At 40.0% G+C, this 20771-nt stretch overlaps 1 protein-coding gene across 1 annotated transcript in view; it reads left to right on the forward strand.

The window, feature by feature from the left end:
- UNC13C (unc-13 homolog C) overlaps window positions 1-20771 on the forward strand; it is a 627474-nt gene that overhangs the window by 103986 nt on the left and 502717 nt on the right. The window contains exons 4-5 of the mRNA XM_056572349.1: window positions 339-361; window positions 849-910. Coding sequence (XP_056428324.1) covers window positions 339-361; window positions 849-910 — 85 coding nt within the window. The remainder of the gene's footprint in view (window positions 1-338; window positions 362-848; window positions 911-20771) is intronic.

A 20771-nucleotide genomic window follows, 5' to 3' on the forward strand; every position in this document is an offset into this window, starting at 1 on the left:
GTTTTACAGATGATGGAAATGCTGAATGTTTTTCGGTCTGCTAGATACTGTAGGATTATAAAAATGTATTGCAATTGTATTTAAATGAATTTCCATGTACGTCAAGAAAGTCTAAGTAACACTGGATTGGTTCCTACAATGTACACGTTCTGTCACCACTGACATAATATGTGTGTATTTGATTCCATGTGTTTAGCATAGCTTTACAAATGAATGTAGAGTAATCTAGAAATGTAGAAAGATGTCTCCTCCGTATGTCAAGTCTAGTCAGTTATTCACATGAGTCATTGGACAATCTTCTCTAACATCTATCCCCCTTCTTCCTGGTTCTCTTTCAGATAGCAAAGCTATGGATGAAAAGGTTTTAAATCACATCTTTCCTAAGGGATCATGTCTTGTTAATGTTTGTTTGTGACTTGACCTTTTCAGTTCCCTCATTTTACTTGTGGAATATTGCATGTGCTCCTTCTGGTTATCCATTTTTTGTTGCCTTATAAAAACACCAAATATGTTACATTGTTGAACAGGATACGCCAGATGCTTAACCACCTCTTCTAGCATACAAACCTGTTCCTATGTCCTAGTTATCAGTATCTATGTAATACTAAATGCTATATTCAAGCCTTGGCGCCACTTTGTTTATGTGTCCTATGTGCAGTGTAAGTGCTGACCATATTTTATTATCGTATATAACATATAGAAGAATTATAGCTTCCTCAAGAATATGAGCTGACCCTGCTTAACATATTTCATGTTTGGTGTTCTGTGTATGGTGAGCTTAACATAAATAGACCTAGACCTCTTTATTCACGAGAAAACAATATCTCTTTCTTTCTTCTCCGTAAAAGGCTCGGATAGTTGGTGGCAGCTCTTTGGATGCATCAAAACTTTACGAAATACATACTGGAGGGTAAGTACAAGTGCATTTTTTGTAAGACAATGTATATATCTGAGGTCTGATTTTTTTAAATTGTATATCCGTATGAATACATTTTGCTCCTTCAAGTTTATCAATGGTTGGTTGGCCAATAGTATAGTCAATTTTAGATAATTTTCTTCATGAACTAGTAGATATATGGTTCTTGACTTTTCTGAGTTTATATGTTTGTGTATAAACTTACCTGACACAGCACTGCTCCCAGTCCTCTCCAAGCACTGCCGGCAGTGTATCTCATCCTGAGCCTTCATGGAGGTGAGAGTACTGTGGCACCAAATATTTAAATATTGTTGAGATGCCTGTGATTGTGGTTCTATCCCGTCACCAGCGTTCTTGTTTCCTGCTATCCTTAAATGACCTAATGTGACCTGACCATTGCCTGTTCCAGATTACTTTATTGTTTGTTGATTTTGTACCATGTTGTCCTCTTGGTTTGGCCCTGGCTTGTTTAACTCTGATTCTGGTTATGTTTTGTGTACTGTGCTGCCCTCCTGGTTTTGACTTTCTGGCTCAATCCTGGTTGACTCTTGAGTATGTTTTGCTGACCTGACATGTCTGACCTTGCCTAATGTCCTGCACACATAGCTTATGGACCATCTTCCAGTTGTAGTACGCTATTTAGGGCAGATTGTCCAAGCAGGCAGGAACTAGGATGGGATTAAGGTTTGCTCTTTTCCCTACCTAAAGTGACAGTCTATTGTGTTCAAGAGAAAAATAACGTGTTGATACAAACAACTTATGAAACCTTTGCAGAGAAGCAAGGATGCATTCAAATGTACAAAAAATATTCCTTATGTTAGCTTTTATATTATGCCTGTGATTTTCTGAACAGTCATTAACAATAAAGAACTTTTTTCAGTGTCCTTAAAGTGTACCTCTCATCAAAAAAATGTGTTGAAATTTTATAGTTTATTACATATAAAATTATTTACTAATTGGGTTCAATTAAAAAAATGTATTATTCTATGTTTTTTATGTGTTTAAACTTTTTATCACTAGGGGTCTCCCTACGAGTCCTATTTTTGGTGATTTCGGACTCACCGCCGGCCTGGCAGCTGAGTCCGAAATCTGATACTGAGCGCTGCTCCCGCCTGTCAAGCAGACAGGCGGGAGCGAGCACTGTGCACGCATCCCTTCCAGGCACGCTCCTGACTCAGCTGGTCAGCGGCGTCTCAGGCTCCTCCTTGCTGACAAGGAGAGCCGGCGCTTGCTGGCCCCGAGTCAGTTGAGCGCAGCTCTTCTTCAAGTGAGAACATAGTTTTATACACTGTAATTTTTTTTTTTAAATAAATAAATATAAATCATTATATTATTTTATATACCCACCATTTTAATGAATGTAATGTTATCCTTGCAGGGCACGGCAGCTCAGTCCTATGTTCCTCTTCTCTGTATGGCTTTCACATGTATACCCAAACAGAGAGGAGGAGACTGAGAGGCTGCCGTCCCTGCTCTGCACACCTCCTGTATGCGCGTACCCGAGAGGGAGCGCAGCATACAGGAAGAAGGGCAGAAGAGGCACGGCAAGGCTTCAGATGACGTTGCGCTTGCCGGGCCCCACCCACTTCCTCACTTCTCAGACGCTCCTCTCTGAGCTACCGAAGATGAACATAAATGGTAATTTTAAGTGTTTTTTTGATTTTAAAAAAACGCTAGGATAGATAAAGTTAGTGACAGGGACAGATAATAGGTGCTCTTTAAAACTTGAGCATTTATTGTGTTTGTACTTAAAGTATCTCTGCCTTAAAAAAAAAAAAAAAAAACATTTGACATGTTACAGAAACATATAAAAAGTTTTGACTGATCATGGGTCTGGGTGTTCAGACTTCCACCAAAAACAGTGGGAAGAAGCGTGTGGCTGTTCACTGGTTGTGATCTGCATCCAGTTGCACAAGATGGGTTCCAAAGGCACCTGTGCATCACATGACTATCAGCAGAATTTTTCAATAAACTAAACCCCTAGACGACACAGGGCATACAGGTATGACCTCTCCTTCTGGGATTTAACACACCAGAGCGTACATATATGCCCTGTATCTTTAAATGCCTATGAACTCCCATCAAACAAAAATTATACCAATTAAAATGAGCCCTATACAGTCCTGCATACAGAAAAAAAATATATATATAGGGGCCAGATGAGGACAATTTTGGGCATATTAATTTTTGTAAAAAAAAAAAAGAAGAATTTTCACTTTTTTTTTAAAGTAAAGAACACAAAAAAGAACTAAGGAGCAATATCTACTGGAATTAAATATACTTTATTACAATTGGATAACAGGAAGACAGACCAAAATTAAAATCCAACAATGTGGAAGGCAGTTATGGGAGTACAGTAAATGTAGTTAGAAAGTATACACTTGGGAATTAATCCTATATATCTATAAGTATACTGACATTAGGGAAGTATCATAAAGTCTATTAGATAAGAAAGAGTAAAGTGCACTGAGTTTTTCTGGACCTACTGGTCGCTCATCTAAGGTGCTAAACAATCCTAAAGTGCATGATAGTGTAATATGAAGATCACTTATCCATGTCTATAGTGCCAGAGTCTGCCTGCTATAGACATGGGTAAGTGATCTTCATTTAACACTATCATGCACTTCAGGATTGTTTAGCACCTTAGATGAGCGACCAGTAGGTCCATAAAAACTCAGTGCACTTTACTCTTTCTTATCTAATAGACTTTATGATACTTCCCTAATTTCAGTATACTTATAGATATATAGGATTGATTCCCAAGTGTATACTTTCTAACTACATATACTGTACTGCCATAACTGCCTTCCACATTGTTGGATTTCAATTTCGGTGTGTTTTCCTGTTATCCAATTGTAATAAAGTATATTTAATTCCAATAGATATTGCTCCCTAGTTCTTTTTTTTTGTGTTCTTTAGTCCAAATTGGAGCTATACTGATATATTTAATACAAGACCCTAACACCTATAATAAAATGTATAATTAAAAACAAAATGAAGAGTAACATTCAAGGTGTATGTTGGTGTATACATTTTTTTTAAGTAGTACAGAAATAGAAAAACTATATCAATTGGGTATAATTTTTACTGCATTGATCTACAATATAAAGAAAACATTTCATTTTCACCATAAAGTGCACTGCGTAACATCAAACCTCCCACAAAAGTTGAAAAATAGTTTGTTTGTTTTTTCAATTTCCCCCCACAAATAATACACATTTTTTTGTTTTACCGTACATTTTATGGTAACATAAAAAAATGCAGTTGCAAAGTACAAATGGTTGCACAAAAAAAAGTCCTTATATGTGTCTGTAGGAAAAGTAAAAGAGTTATGCCTTAAAAGGCGTGGAGTAAAAATCAAAAACGTAAAAATTAAAATTGTCTGTGTCCTGAAAGCCAAAAGGGGCTGTGTCCTAAAGGGGTTAAAGAAGTTGTGCAGGATTAGAAAAAAACTGCCTTCTTTCAAAAACAGTGCTACCTCTGTCCATGTCCATGAGGTTTTTCATGTATTTTCTATAGTTTTAAGCCTAACTGCCACATGTAGGTATATAATATTTAGTGTTGAGCGGCATAGGCCATATTCGAATTCGCAATATTTTGCGAATATAAGGATGAATATTCGCAAATGCGAAAATTAGCATATATAAAAATTTGCCTAAGCAAAAATTTGCATATGCGGAAATTAGCATATGCAAATTTTCACATATGCGCAAATTCGCACGACAGTCTCACACAGTAGTATTAGAGCCTTCTTAATACCACACAAGCTGGAAGCAGAGATGGATGATCACTGTGATGTGTACTGTGAAAAAAAAAAAAAAAAGAATATTTGTGATTACGAATATATAGTGCTATATTCGCGAATATTCGCAAATAAAATTCTCATTGCGAATATTCGTGAGCAACACTAATAATATTCCTTTAAAAAGGCATTAGAAGTAGTACCATGGTTAGGTGTCATAGAAATGTTAAAGACATGACAGGTCCACATTTAGGATGGCTGGTGACAGAAACCTGATGGAATCATTGTTACAGCAGAAATTACATTTCTGATAAATATTCAGACTTAAATCTAACATAGCTCTAAAACTGGCAAATAAAATCCTTTCTGTCTAGAAGAAAACATGCCAATCAAGCCGTCTTGTAAGAATACGCCTGCTCCAATCTAAATAATTCCTATGTACCTGTCAAAAATAAAACCTCTCTGTATCTAATGGAAACGGCTTTTAATGTAACACTTCTTCAATATAATAGACCTTAATGTGTTACAATTATTTTTTGGAAATCCCGTTTTCAGCAATATTACTTGGCTTGTGGCCCACTGTCAAAATGGCTTGTTGTTCTATTTATGACTGTCTGGCATGGATTTTAGATCTTAATACTTTAATGAAATGTTTTCTGGTATGCTGCCTTAATATGAGATATTAACATAAATAATAATGCATTCAATTGGTAAGGGGATTGTAATGACCTACTTGTTAAATTATTATAGCAATCATGTCACTCAACCATAAAGTAAACAATATACCTTATGGTTTAGTGACATGACATTTAAAAAACTAAATAAACATAATAATAAAAAAAAAAAAGTCTCAAGCAGTGTGGCTTTCATTTGCAGGATGGTAGTGCATAATGACTATTTTCATGTTTAGTCCTGCTTTGGACACTTCCATGTGCATTGTACTTTGTGTATATGAATACAGTGGTCCCTCAACATATGATATTAATTGGTTCCAGGAGAACCATCATATGTTGAAACCATCATATGTCGAGTACATATGTCTATGTAAAAATGGTAATTGGTTCTGGGGCCTCGGAACCATTGTATGTTGAATACATATCTCTATGGGAAACTGCTAAATGGTTCTGGGATGACCATTGTATGTGGAGTGTATGGGGAGTGTTTAACAAACCAGGGTGCCTCCAGCTGTTGTACAACTACAACTCCCAGCATGCATGTACAGCCATTGACTGTCTGGGCATGCTGGGAGTTATAGTTTTGCAACAGCTGGAGGCACACTGATAGGAAAACATTGATGTATGGGGTGTATAGTGTGTATATGTATTGTATGTGATGTGTGACATCGCATACAGTACTGTACAGTTCTTTAAATACCTTCAGGAGGGACAGAATGTCCTCCATTACGATCCTGCCGACTACAGCTCTATAGGAAAGGAAGGGGAGGGCAGCCAGCAGCTCATTGGATGCCTGCAGCAAGATGCTGCAGGCTATTGGCTATGGCTGCACTGGGTGGGCCGGGCTTACACAGAGCTCATAGTGGAAGCCTGAGTGAGTTAGCAGGACAGCATGTGAGTAATAGGAGGCAGAACGGGGCACATTAAACAACTATCTGTCATTTGCTAAAGTTGTCAGCGCTGTCAGATAGCTGTTTGTACGATGGCCCCGACACACAGCAGCATCATATGTCGATGCTGCCTTCAACATACGATGGGCTCTGAGAGGCCATCATATGTTGAAATGATCATATGTCGGGGGCCATCATAAGTCGGGGGGTCACTGTACATAACTTGTACAACATCATATTATGAAGATATTCTCCATTTAAGGCAATGCTTCTGGGTTAAGATAACTCTAAAATATGGCATCCAACATAACTTTCCTTAGTGTAAATCAAAGAAATTGTAGCATTCTTGATAAGATGCCATATTATGAAGGTATCCTCTAATAAAAGCATTGACTCTATGGTAGAATCTCGCTAATGAGGCACCCTACAGCATCACAGAGAAAATCTGGGGAATACAAAGGTCCAGTAGGGTTCTTATAGATTTTATAGGTGCCATATTATGAATGCATTCAGCATAAAGTTTACCAAGCTGTCGTTTTTGCATAAGTCTCTGAAGAAAATGATAATAGTACAGTTGTGCAAAGAACAGCCGGTGTAACTTTTCTCTTTTCCAAAGACTTCACTCAAAAAGCTTATTACTCAATTCAAAAAGGCTTGAGCATTACCAGTACTGTACATTACTTTTTCACTAAAGCGTTATATAAAAGTATCCTTCATCAGGAAACTACATCACATCATTCTGATGTATTCTGATAAAGATCCTATTGTCCTATTTGGCCCCTAACGATGGATTTTCTACAGGTCTCCATAACATTGGATAAGCAACAGTAAATATTGACCTTAAGAAAAATCAAAATGCTTAGAAAGAAATGTTACCATATAACACTTTCATAAAGCTAGGCAAAAATATGCTAAACAATTTAAAACTCGGCCAAATAACATCTGAAATCATGATCTCCAGCTTATACCAGAAACATATATCTTCCACTATATTTTCCCGAAGTACTTTGAACATTCACCAAGATAGGGGCATACTTAGCGAGGGGATACATTTGCTCCTCCTAGTCGAGTCAAGAAATGTTTCATGAGACCCTGGCTATTGTCCATTAACCCTGATACCCTGAGTCCTTAAGGGGTTAAACATTAATCAGTTCAGTGTGTCTCATGCCTGATTACCTCTCTAAAAAAGTGAGAAAACAAACATGCATGATAAATAGGGAGAACTCTATGTTTATCACTGTTTTACCCATGGCACAGAAAAGATTTGTTCCCATGTCTATGGCTAATACTGGTGGGGATCCATGGAAGATCAAATTCCATAGCCATGTCAGAAATCCTATTGTCAGCCATAGAGTTCTGCCACAGTTCCTCCAAGAAAATCTGTATGTGTTGTATTTGCCATAGGCTAATTCAAAATATGTGTATATACAATTTTTTTTAGAATGATTTGCCCCTTTTTCAAATGGAATGATAGTAACACTCTTACTGTTTTTTTTCTATGAGCTTTTGCCTTCATATGTCTAGCACCAATCTTATTCAAAAATGAAATAGAAATGAGATCTTATATTTGCAAAGGAACCTTTTCCTGCAATGTTCTACTCAATTATGTAACCTTTACTGTTGTCTTCAGATATGCATTTATTCTTAGTGGGAGCAGGGGTCTGTGAAATGATAGCTGAGAGTTAGGTGGAAAAGTCTGGCAGCAGAGTAAAAAGACTCTACTCATCTATAGTGAAGACAGCGGCTGTGTTCACTATGCATTACATAACATTGTTGTGGTTATATAGTTTCTTTTTTTTAGCTTTGTTTTCTACTTGGTCTTCCCAGTTTTATTTCCAAAGTATGTAGAAAGTACTTAAAGTGAACCTGTCACTGTTTTAGGGAAATATACTACTAAGTTATGTGTAATAAAACCATACTATGCATTAGTTAAAGGGGTATTTCAGCCTTATACATCTTATCTCCTATCCAAAGGATGTATGAACGCAGGGGTCCCGCCGCTGGGACCCCTGCGATCATATATCTTATCCCCATCTTATCACCCCTTTAATGCTCCCCATTACTATACAAATGAGCTATTATTCACTCACGCACTGTATACTTATTAACTAGTCACAGAGCTTTTGCTGTTACCACACCCCTTCAGGCCAGGAGGCTTTGACGACCTTCAGAGAAAGGGTCACGTCTGGGCCGGGAAGGAATGCACACTATTCTCGCTCACTACCCTGTCCCTGCCTGCATATATACCTGCCCTAGACGACAGGTCCGTAACCACAGTGACAGTCCCTTTCTAAATTAGTGAGGGACAGTCAAAAAGTCAAAACAATAAACTACAAAACTGACAAAAGGTTGGGAAAGGCTGGAGGTACACGACTAACAGAAAACAAACCTAAACACGCACACACAAAAATACGAAGTCAGATGGCCGAGTCTAAACCTGGAGAGAACGAAGTACAGTAACAGAGTATCAAAGGGAAGTCAAAACCCAAGCCAAAAGTCACAAAACCAGAATAAACAGAATGAGCCCAGTGATAGCTAGGTAAGTTACTAGGAACTATCACAAGCAGAGAATGACTGAAAAGAGCCTCCTTATATATGCCTGAGCTGAAGCCAGGAGGACTCTAATTGGCTCAGCAAGCTTAACCACACCCAGGAGCAAATAGGTGTCATCCCAGCAACTGAAAACAAACAACAGGGCTAGAAAACATTAACCCTATGGGTTCTGGCAGAACCAGTCATCACAGTACCCCTCCCTTTTATGAGGGGCCACCGGACCCTTACAAATCTTAGAGGGTTGAGAGACAGATGGACCATTGATCTCCTCTATCGTGTCCTCATCCTCAATATCACACCATTCATTGGTGTCATGTAGCTCAATATTATCCTCATCACAATCCTCAGACACAGGTTCAGCATGAACAATTTTAGCTGGCTTCTTAGAACTCCCTTAAGATACATTAGTTAAACAGGCATATCAATTCCCCCCACAGACAAATTGGCAGGTTTACATTTTTGGGAATTGAAAAATACCTGTTCGCCCAAGTGACCGCTACGATGACCACTTGGACGCGGACACTTGGCACAGGTACTAATGAAATGAGTATCCTCTCCACAATAGAAACACAGGCCGTTGACATACCGGAACCTTTTACGCTTTTCTGGAGTAGATATGGAGCCAAGCTGCATGGGTTCTTCCTCAGACACCGGTTGATGATTGGAAACAGAAGAGGAGACAGGCAAAAATGGAGAGACAGAGGAGGAACAACATTCTCATCTGCGTTCACGCAAACGTCTATCCAAACGTACCTGCTAAAGTCATAGCTTGGTCTAAGGTGTCAGGAAAGGGGTAGGTCAGCGGCATGTCCTTTAGGATGTCAGATAACCCCAGTCTGAACTGGCAAATCAAAGCTGGGGTGTTCCATTTGGAAGCCACACACCACTTTTTAAAATCTGCGCAATATTCCTCGACAGGTCTATGTTCCTGCTTTAATGTACACAGCTGAGACTCGGCATACACAGCTCAGTCAGGTTCGGCATACAGAAGACCCAAACCAGCAAACAGAGCCCACAGAGGACAACTCAGGGGCATCAGGATCAATAGTAAATACCCACTCTCGGGGACCTCCTTGCAAAAGAGACATAATAATACCAACTTTCTGGGCTTCAGTACCAGACGAATCGGGTCTTAACCAAAAGTATAGCTTGCAACTTTCACAAAAGGTTTTAAAAGCTTTTTGGTTCCCTGAAAAACACTCAGGAAGTCTAACCTGAGGTTCCAAAAGAGCTGAAAGAGAAGTAGGAACAATTGAGTGAAAGGACGCAAACCCCAAGATTCTAGACAACAACCTCTGATTAAGCTGCTCTTGATGTTCAAGCCTCTCAATCAAGTCCTGGTTTATTCTAGACTGAGACGACTCTTGCTGCTGTACTTTCTCAGCTAAATCCTGGACCAACTGAGTTAGGTTCTGCATCTGACCAACAAGAGCTGTCATGAGGTCCATGACTAACAACAAAACAGATGCAGTAGTTGGGCTTGGGATAATGTCACGTCTGGGCAGGGAAGGAGTGCACATTATTCTCGCACACTCCCCTGTCCCTGCCTACTCACGTACCTGCCCTAAACAACAGGTCCATAACCATGGTGACAGTCCCTCCCTAAATAAGTGAGGGACAGTCAAAAAGTCAAAACAATAAACTGCAAAACTGACAAAAGGTCAGGAAAGGCTGAAGGTACATGACTAACAGAAACCTAAACACGCACACACAAAAATACGTAGTCAGAGGGCCAAATCTAAACCTGGAGAGCATGAAGTACTCCTTATATATGCCTGAGCTGCAACCAGGAGGACTCTAATTGGCTCCCCAAGCTTAACCACACCCAGGAGCACAGAGGCGTCACCCCAGCAACCAAAACAAACAACAGGGCTAGAAATCATTAACCCTATGGGTTCTGGCAGAACCAGTCATCACAGAAAGACTCTTTTCCCCGACAAGTCTGAGGCTATGAAGCAAAAACAGTCTTCCTTTAAAGTCAATGCAAGATAATCACTGAGCATGCCAGAACCAGAGAATGCATATGGGCATGTGCTAGATTCTGGCAGATCGAATGACATGGAAGCTTCCCAGCTTGTTAGTCCCACCGCAATAGGCATGATTACAGAGAAAGCTATGTGACTAGCTTGCCTACTTGCCGCGATGCCTGATGAGAGCAAATTAGCATACATGCCACATGGGTGAATAATCGGGGAATTAATCAAAATATTGTAGGGATGCTATTACAGTAATGATGTTTGAGTAGTTTAATACACTACATCCATGTGACAAATTCCCTTTAAAGTAAAATTCTACCATTTTTAAAGTTTTATATTTGTCATGTATTTAAAAAAAATGGAGTCTTTGCTGTTACTTTCCTTTACTGTTTGTATAGTGACTTGAAATTATATTATGATGTTTTTGCTATTCATGTACATACAGTAGATTATTTTAATACTTAAATTTAATACCTTCATTAAATATTTATTCTAAACCTATTTTAAGTAATTTTGGGTGATTTTTTTTAATTATTTATGTTCAATTATCTATATCTATATCTTATAAAATAATCCTTGAATCTTGCAATAATCCTTTTCTGTGGAGAAACTTTTCAGCACTCTCATCAACATTATCACAGGCAGCATTATAATGAAAGGGGACACCTGTACATAGATAAGGATCAGGCCATTTACAATAGGTGATGCACAGAGCTCCCCTTCCATCCCTCTCTGCACAATTGAGGAGTTTAATCAAAACCTGTGCAGAGAAAAAGTTGACCAGTTGCCCCTAGCAACCAATCAGATTGATCCTTTCATTTTTAAAGAGGCCTCTGTAAAATAAAATAAGTGATCTGATTGGTTTCTATGGACTACTTTTCCTCTGCACAGGTTTTGATAAATCTCCCTAACTGTCCTCCTCAAAGGTAACAAAGCATACCAAAAAAAACTTTCCACTTAAAGTCAATGGGTCAGCCCCAGTCTTTTGATTTCTCATACTCTTCGGACCTGCTATAAAGCATATGTCTAAAAGCTGTGCAGAAAACTATAGCAATATGACTGCCCCAGAAATAATGTTAAAAAAAAAAGATAGCAGAGAGCACTGTTGTCAAACGGAAAACAACAACTCAACTTCAGCAGCTGAAAAGTACTGGCAGGATTTATATTTTTTAATTGAAGCAATATACACATCTGTTTAATGTTCTGGAGCCAGATGATATAAAAAAAAATAGTTTTTCACTGGAATACCTCTTTAATGAGACTAGCACCCACCCTCCTGCAAGAAAAACACCACGTGATTTCTGGCTTCACAGCCACAGAAAGAAAATAATTTCTTCTGTAGTATTCAGCAGTTAATAAGTACTGGAAGGATTAAGATTTTTTAATAGAAGTAATTTACAAATCTGTTTAACTTTCTGGCATCAGTTGATTTAAAAAAATAAAAAGTTTCCCACCAGAGTACCCCTTTAAGGAATGGACAGTAAATACAAGAAGTCAGGGAGGGAGTAGTTAGCAGCTTTAGACTTTAGACATATCAGGTAAAGGTAGTAGTGGAATACCAGTTGGTAAACTCTAGGCCTGAAGTGTTATGTTTTCAGAAAGTGAAGGTTTGGGGGTTATAGAATTGTTGATGGAATGAAGAAGGGGTTACTGGTATGAAGGAGGGTATAGGAGTAATTTTATATTCAAGAACGTGACATGATATTTTAATTAGGTTTTTATTATTTCTTCTCCTTTTTGATGTTTCCTCAAAATATTTTTTTTGTTCACATTAGTATTTGGGAAAAAGCATAATATTTACAAAAGAGAAAATATAATAGTTCTTGCTTCTTAATGAGGTATGACAAAGCTATTCGGCTCTATTGATCATAAAGTCGGGTGAAGAGAGAATAATTATTTATACACCAAATCTGGTAAGCCCTGAGGGGTAAATTTACCTATATTGTACTTGAAAAGGGTCAATAGAGGTCTCACAAAAATCTTAGCTGTTTTATAAATATTCTGCAAGTCACCTTCCACAAACTTTCGGAGCCTCTTGCGTTACATCATAATTCACACTGGTGTAAATAATTTGCTCAGAGTCTGTATAAACCAGCTCACTGGATAATGTGGAACTCTGGATGTTCTAGTTTATAAATAATGTATCCACTTTACAATTTGCAAAGTTAAGTTGTGTAGTCCATCAGTGTGAAGTAGAAGGAACCTACTGTGCACAGTGCGGTTGTTCTAGGCTGAAAATTACAGTGCATATGCATTAATAATTGTAAAGTCACAAATAAAGACATATTTATTCCTGATGCAGTAAAGTCACTGCTAATCTGGTTTTACATTATGTTAAAGGATACTTGTAGGACATATTGATGAATCTGATGTAGGCTAAAACCTATAGCAGGCTGGACCAGACATTCTTAAGCAACATTCTAATTTAAAAAGTGCCTAAAGTTTTGACAGACAATTCACCCCACCCACGTGAAACGTTATTAATTTATTCAGTAAATATTTATAGTAAGCAATAGTTATGAGCAGCACAGGCCATATTCAAATTCACGATATTTCGCAAATATTTTGATGAATATTCGACCTATATTCGCTAATTTCGCATATTCGTTTACTTTTTCTCTGTGTGAAATTCGTAATAAAATTTGCAAAATGCGCATGCGCGATTATATCTTTCAACTAACCTCTTTCCTATTGGTTGATAGGGATGTTGCTAACCTCTGGCAACTGAATTTGCATCCTTCTCATTGGCCCACAAGCTAAAAGAACGGAGGGATCAGTGTCCTCTGGAAGTGCCAATATTCGCACAATTTTCGCATAAAATTTGCATTTGCATATTTGCCTACTTTGGACCACAAGCTGGAAGCAGGGAGGGATGATCACTTTTTATTTACACAGTATACATCATTGTGATGTGTACTGTGAAAAAAAAATTGTCATAATGAATATAATTTGCGATATTCTAAATATTTGCGAAATCGCGAAATGCCGATTTTCGAAAAAAAAATTGCTATTCGAATATTCACGCTCAACACTAGTAAGTAACTCTTTTCCCTACCTGAGCTTAACAAATTTAAAATGATAGATTGATTGATAAAAGATTCAATCCGTTCCCACCTGAAGTGGATGATACTGCTGTAGAAAAGAAGTTGGACTGACCAAGTTCTGCTTCTGTAGATCTTGCCCAGTGTAATGTCTCAACGGGTGTAGATCCACTGTGCCATTTACCAGGTTGGCTTTTGGCCAACCTTGAAAATGGAGTTTAAGTGTTCCCCAAGTTTTTACCCTTTATCCCACTACAGGATGAAGAAGCTGGACTTCAGCTGCAGGGGAGACACCAGGTCCCTACAGCAAGAGTGGTCCCAGTTAGGTGGTAGCTGTCCAGGCAGGCCAGAATGCCCTGGTGCCTAGCACCGGAGATATAAGCAGGTGGGGCAAGATATATGGTATTAGCTATACATGGTATTATAGCAGCAACTTAGTCTGATGAAGCAGAGCTGACTTGGTGTATAGCTAAGCTGGAACTGTTTGAAGAGCAGAGTTAAGAAGCTTAAAGGTGGAGCAGATTTGATCAGCAGACAGAGGGATGGTCGACAATCTGGGTCAAGCACTGGAGAAGCAGACTGGTACACAGGGATAAGACTGAGGCAGAGTCAATTAATAGGCTTGATTACGAATGCAAGACCACAGAAGAACAGACATGAAGATACACCATATTGCTCAGGCACCACAGAAAGGGAGAAGTGGTCTTATGTAAGTGGTGCCTGGCAGGGATTGGAGGACAACCCGTGTATGTGTGCAGCCCCTAAAGGGTGCACCAGAAATTGTTGCTGTCTGCGACAGTGCAGAGGAGGATATACAGAGCATTGAGTGAGGGAGTGAGGTAGATAGGGGGACGCGATGCACACCAGCGTCTACCAACCACCGGCCTTACACTCAGCATTTAATTGAGGGTTGTCAGATAATGTCAGTGATTGAGTTAGACTACTCACTGAATTGGTGTCACTCTATTTAATGTGCTCTATACACAGTGACTACTCATCACTGATGAGAAAGGCAGGAGAGGCAAGGTAAGCACCATTTAATGAATGCAGTGGGCACATTGCTAGTCAGTAAGCTCCTACATGCCCCTTTATGGAAAGCCAAGCCCTTCCAAATCAAGTCCTACCCACCTGGCAAGCACTGTGCAGATTGTCCAAATGTCACAAAATTTTGCACAAACTAGGGGGGTTTGGAAAGATAGACACAGGGCCTGTTTATTGATCAGTAGGTATTATTTCTTATATGGAAATTGCTGAACTGGATATTTGTAGTCTGCCATGTTTCACTTTCAGAGTGAACATTTCTACGTTCATTGTACATACGGTAACTGGCCTGATCTTTTGACAGTTTCTTTTCTCAAGATTCCTTCTGAAGTAATACCTTGAATTTTGTTTTGCAAAACGAAAAGTAGAATATGAACCTTCTGAATAAAATACCTAGTTTTAGAATTTACACAAGTTAACCAAGACATAAAGACACCTTTATGTTAAAAAGGGTGAACTTGCTTTTGTGCGTTAGGATATGTTGTTGCTATGGCAACTCTATGAAATAACTAATAGATTGTTGATCTCTCTCGACTTGATAGGAGAAACAAAATGAGTTTGCAGGTTATATCTCTTGAAAGGCAGAAAAAAAAAAGATTTAATCAACGATTGTTGAGCTCCACTTAAAATTGGTGAAGAAATGCAGCTGGGACTGTACTGTTAGCAAGACATTGTAGGCATTGCATGTGTTTGCAGTATTGAGGCATTAATGCCTGAGATATTTAATGATTGTGTTCAGGTGGTAGACACATTTTTTATGCAGGAGAAAATGTGACAACTAGGTGGCTAAGTTTACAAAACATTGAAATTGTGGGTCGATGGTCAGGAAACTCCCCATTTTTGTGACCAAACTTTAAAGCAGCAAACAGTCTCCAAATGTTTGGCCAAGACTTTAGGTAAATTGTAAATACCTCTTATTAAATACCTCTTATTAAGTCTTTTGCCATGAAGTAGTGGCCCAAATAGTGGCAAAATGGACAAAAGTGTTGATTTAAAAAATATGTCTATCCCAAGTTTTGTATTTTATTGTCTGTAATTCTTTTATATATAGACCATTAATATTTGGGTGGAAGTGGTCTTAACCTCTTCAGGACATAGGGCGTATGGATACGCCCTGAATCCCGAGTCCTTAAGGACCGAGGGCGTATCCATACGCCCGTGGGAATTCCGGCCCCCACCGCTAGCCGGTTGGGGACCGGAGCCGGATGCCTGCTGAAATCGTTCAGCAGGCATCCCGGCATATCGCCCAGGGGGGTCATTATGCCCCCCCATGTCGGCGATCGCCGCAGATCGCTGGACAATTCAGTCCAGCGATCTGCGGCGATTCCGGGTCAATCGGGTCTCCAGTGACCCGGTGACCCGGAATTACTGGCTGTTCGGGGCCGTCTCTGACGGCCCCGAACAGCCAGAGCCTGCAGGGGTGAGGTGGCACTGGTGCCACCTCACGATCGCCCTGATTCGTCGGCCGGATTACCGGACGACCAATCAGGGCGCCTGCTGCGGGTGTCACTCCCGCACCCGCTCCGCCCCTCTTCCGGAGGGCGTGAGCGGGTGCGGGAAGACGACCCCCGTTGCTGGGGACCCCGATCCCCGGCGCCCCTGTTGGGATCGGGGCCCCAGGAGCAGCTGCGGCGGCGGGACTGACCTGTGTGCCGGCAGCAGCAGGAGGTGAGTGACAGCCTCCTGCTGTTGCTTAGCAACAGCTCCCAGCATGCAAAAAGGGCATGCTGGGAGCTGTAGTTATGCAACAGCAGGAGGCAGACCACCACAACTCCCAGCATTGCCTTATGGGCATGCTGGGACTTATGGTTTTGCAACAGCTGGAGGCACATTCTTTCTATGGAAAAGTGTACCTTCAGCTGTTGTCTAACTACAACTCCCAGCTTGCACAAACAGCTAAAGTGCATGCTGGGAGTTGTAGTGGTGCATCTGCTGGCTGCATAACTACAACTCCCTGCTGAGAGTTGTAGTTTTGCAACAGCTGAAGGCACACTGGTTGTGAAACTCAGTTTTTTTTTACCTAACTCAGTGTTTCACAACCGGTGTGCCTCCAGCTGTTGCAAACTACAACTCTCAGCAGTCACCGTACACCATGCACCGTACATGCTGGGAGTTGTAGTTTTGCAACAGCTGGAGGCACACTGGTTGTGAAACACTGAGTTAGGTTACAAACTCAGTGATACATAACCAGTGTGCCTACAGTTGTTGCAAAACTGCAACTCTCAGCAGTCACCGACAGCCAACGGGCATGCTGGGAGTTGTAGTTTTGCAACAACTGGATGCCCCCCCCCCCCCAATGTGAACGTACAGGGTACACTCACATGAGCGGAGGATTACAGTAAGTATCTGGCTGCAAATTTGAGCTGCCGCAAACTTTCTGCTGCAGCTCAAATTGCCAGCGATAAACTACTGTGAACCCCCCGCCCGTGCGACTGTACCCTAAAAACACTACACTACACGAACACAAAAAATAAAATAAAAAGTAAAAAACACTACATATACACATACCCCTACACAGCCCCCCTCCCCTCCCCAATAAAAATGAAAAACGTCTGGTACGCCACTGTTTCCAGAACGGAGCCTCCAGCTGTTGCAAAACAACTCCCAGTATTGTCGGACAGCCGTTGACTGTCCAGGCATGCTGGGAGTTTTGCAACAGCTGGAGGCACCCTGTTTGGGAATCACTGGCGTAGAATACCCCTATGTCCACCCCTATGCAATTCCTAATTTAGGCCTCAAATGCGCATGGCGCTCTCACTTTGGAGCCCTGTCGTATTTCAAGGCAACGGTTTAGGGTCACATATGGGGTATCGCCATACTCGGGAGAAATTGTGTTACAAATTTTGGGGGGTATTTTCTGCTTTTACCCTTTTTAAAAATGTAAAATTTTTGGGAAAACAAGCATTTTAGGTAAAAAAAAAAATTTTTTTTTTTTACATATGCAAAAGTCGTGAAACACCTGTGGGGTATAAAGGTTCACTTAACCCCTTTTTACGTTCCCCGAGGGGTCTAGTTTCCAAAATGGTATGCCATGTGGGTTTTTTTTTGCTGTTCTGGCACCATAGGGGCTTCCTAAATGCGGCATGCCCCCAGAGAAATATTTGCGTTCAAAAAGCCAAATGTGACTCCTTCTCTTCTGAGACCTGTAGTGCGCCAGCAGAGCACTTTTCACCCCCATATGGGGTGTTTTCTGAATCGGGAGAAATTGGGCTTCAATTTTTTAGGGGTATTTTCTGCTATTACCATTTTTAAAAATAAAAATTTTGGGGGAAAACAAGCATTTTAGGTAAATTTTTTTTTTTTTTTTTACATTTGCAAAAGTCGTGAAACACCTGTGTGGTATTAAGGTTCACTTTATCGCATGTTACATTCCCCGAGGGGTCTAGTTTCCAAAATGGTAAGCCATGTGTTTTTTTTTGCTGTTCTGGCACCATAAGGGCTTCCTAAAGGTAACATGCCCCCCAAAAACCATTTCAGAAAAACGTACTCTCCAAAATCCCCTTGTCGCTCCTTCCCTTCTGAGCCCTCTACTGCGCCCGCCGAACACTTTACATAGACATATGAGGTATGTGCTTACTCGAGAGAAATTGGGCTACAAATACAAGTAAAAATTTTGTCCTTTTACCCCTTGTAAAAATTCAAAAATTGGGTCTACAAGAACATGTGAGTATAAAAAATGAAGATTGTGAATTTTCTCCTTCACTTTGCTGCTATTCGTGTGAAACACCTAAAGGGTTAAAAGGCTGACTGAATGTCATTTTGAATACTTTGGGGGGTGTAGTTTTTATAATGGGGTCATTTATGGGGTATTTCTAATATGAAGACCCTTCAAATCCACTTCAAACCTGAACTGGTCCCTGAAAAATACTGAGTTTGAAAATTTTGTGAAAAATCGGAAAATTGCTGCTGAACTTTGAAGCCCTCTGGTGTCTTCCAAAAGTAAAAACACGTCAATTTTATGATGCAAACATAAAGTAGACATATTGTATATGTGAACCAAAAAAAAATTTATTCGTAATATCCATTTTCCTTACAAGCAGAGAGCTTCAAAGTTAGAAAAATGCTAAATTTTCTAATTTTTCATCAAATTTACGGATTTTTCACCAAGAAAGGATGCAAGTATCGACAAAAATTTACCACTATGTTAAAGTAGAATATGTCACGAAAAAACAATCTCGGAATCAGAATGATAACTAAAAGCATTCCAGAGTTATTAATGTTTAAAGTGACAGTGGTCAGATGTGCAAAAAACGCTCCGGTCCTTAAGGCCAAAATGGGCTCCGTCCTGAAGGGGTTAAAGGGCTACTCTGGTGATTTTTTTTTTAAACAACTGGAGCCAGAAAGTTAAACAGATTTGTAAATTATGAATTCGGGTAGAAAACAAACATGGTGCACATCTACAATCTTGTATAATGATCTGATTGCTTCTCAGCTTAATATCAAAAACTAACAGGTTGTTAGTATACATTTTTGATCAAAAAGTACAAGCCCACTCGCCACGTCAAGGCCACCTATTTAGAGTGGGTCCCTAATGTCCCTAGCATAAAATGGTGTAGCACTGGGCGGCGACCACCACCGCCGCGACACCAGTGCCCACGGGGGGGGGACAACCCACCGTCAGAGCGGCCCAAATGCCACTCAAACCAGTCTATGGGCCGCACCCCCCGCCCCCCCCCCCCGCAGACATGGTGCCACAGCAGCAACGGACGCCGCACAGCACCACACCAGTGTGAACAAGGTGTAATAGCACACTTACCAAGCTCTCCCAGTCAGACTGGGAGGCTGCTGGGAAAGAAATGGCCCTTGTGTAGCTAACTACTACTTATATAGGGTTGGGCTGAGGGGGTGGGGAAGAGTGCAGCACATGTTCAAACAAAAAAAAGGAGGGGATAGAAAACACAGTGTGAATTCGGGTAGAAAACAGACATGGTGAACATCTACAATCTTGTATAATGATCTGATTGCTTCTCAGCATATTATCACATTTGTAAATTACTTCTATTAAAAAAATCTTAATTCTTCCAGTACTTATTAGCTGCTGAACATCAGAGCTCTCTGCTGACATCATGACCACAGTGCTCTCTGCTGACACCTCTGTCCATTTTAAGAACTGTCCAGAGTAGGAGAAAATCCCGATAGAAAACATATGCTGCTCTAGACAGTTGCTAAAATGGACAGAGATGTCAGCAGAGATCACTGTGGTCCTGATGTCAGCAGAGAGCACTGTGTTCCAAAAAGAAAATAATTTCCTCTGTAGTATTCAGCAGCTAATAAGTACTGGAAGGATTAAGATTTTTTAATAGAAGTAATTTACAAATCTGTTTAACTTTCCGGCACCAGTTGATAAAAAGAAAAAAAAGAAAAAAGTTTTCCACTGGAGTACCCCTTTGAATGCCAGGACTGTTTTGATTGCTAAACAACAAATACCCCCTGGGGATTCCAGGGCAATAATATTCACAACAACTTTTTCAAAAAAAGGGGTTACCCTAAACTAGAAATCCCCCCTTTTATTAAAACTTCTATGCTTTATTAGATCCCTTAAAAAACATAGAGACAAAAGTAATGTTTAGCGCTTATTAAAAACACAGCCTATGCTCAAGTAGACTACTATGTGTGTCCAAATTGGTATTGGAATTCTCTGTAATCATTTAGCTGTTAGCTGTGGACATGCACTTATTGTTTTGACTGGCATTTGCGGCTGCTATTTAAAATTTAATGCTAGCCGTCCGCCCCCTGACGTTTCTTCAGACCACGCTGACTTTATCAAGGGAGTCCGGCTAAGAGTGTTTTGATTGGACCTGTAACTGAAGCTCAGACAAGCAATAGTTTTAAGCTAGAGTAGCTTCATATTAAACTTCATATAATTTAGAGGCAGTATGGCCCATTCATTTGTAATATGGCTGTCATATGAGCTTTAAGATAGAATAATAAATGTAGT

The sequence above is a fragment of the Hyla sarda genome, chromosome 4, assembly GCF_029499605.1.
Source record: "Hyla sarda isolate aHylSar1 chromosome 4, aHylSar1.hap1, whole genome shotgun sequence".
Taxonomy (NCBI): domain Eukaryota; kingdom Metazoa; phylum Chordata; class Amphibia; order Anura; family Hylidae; genus Hyla; species Hyla sarda.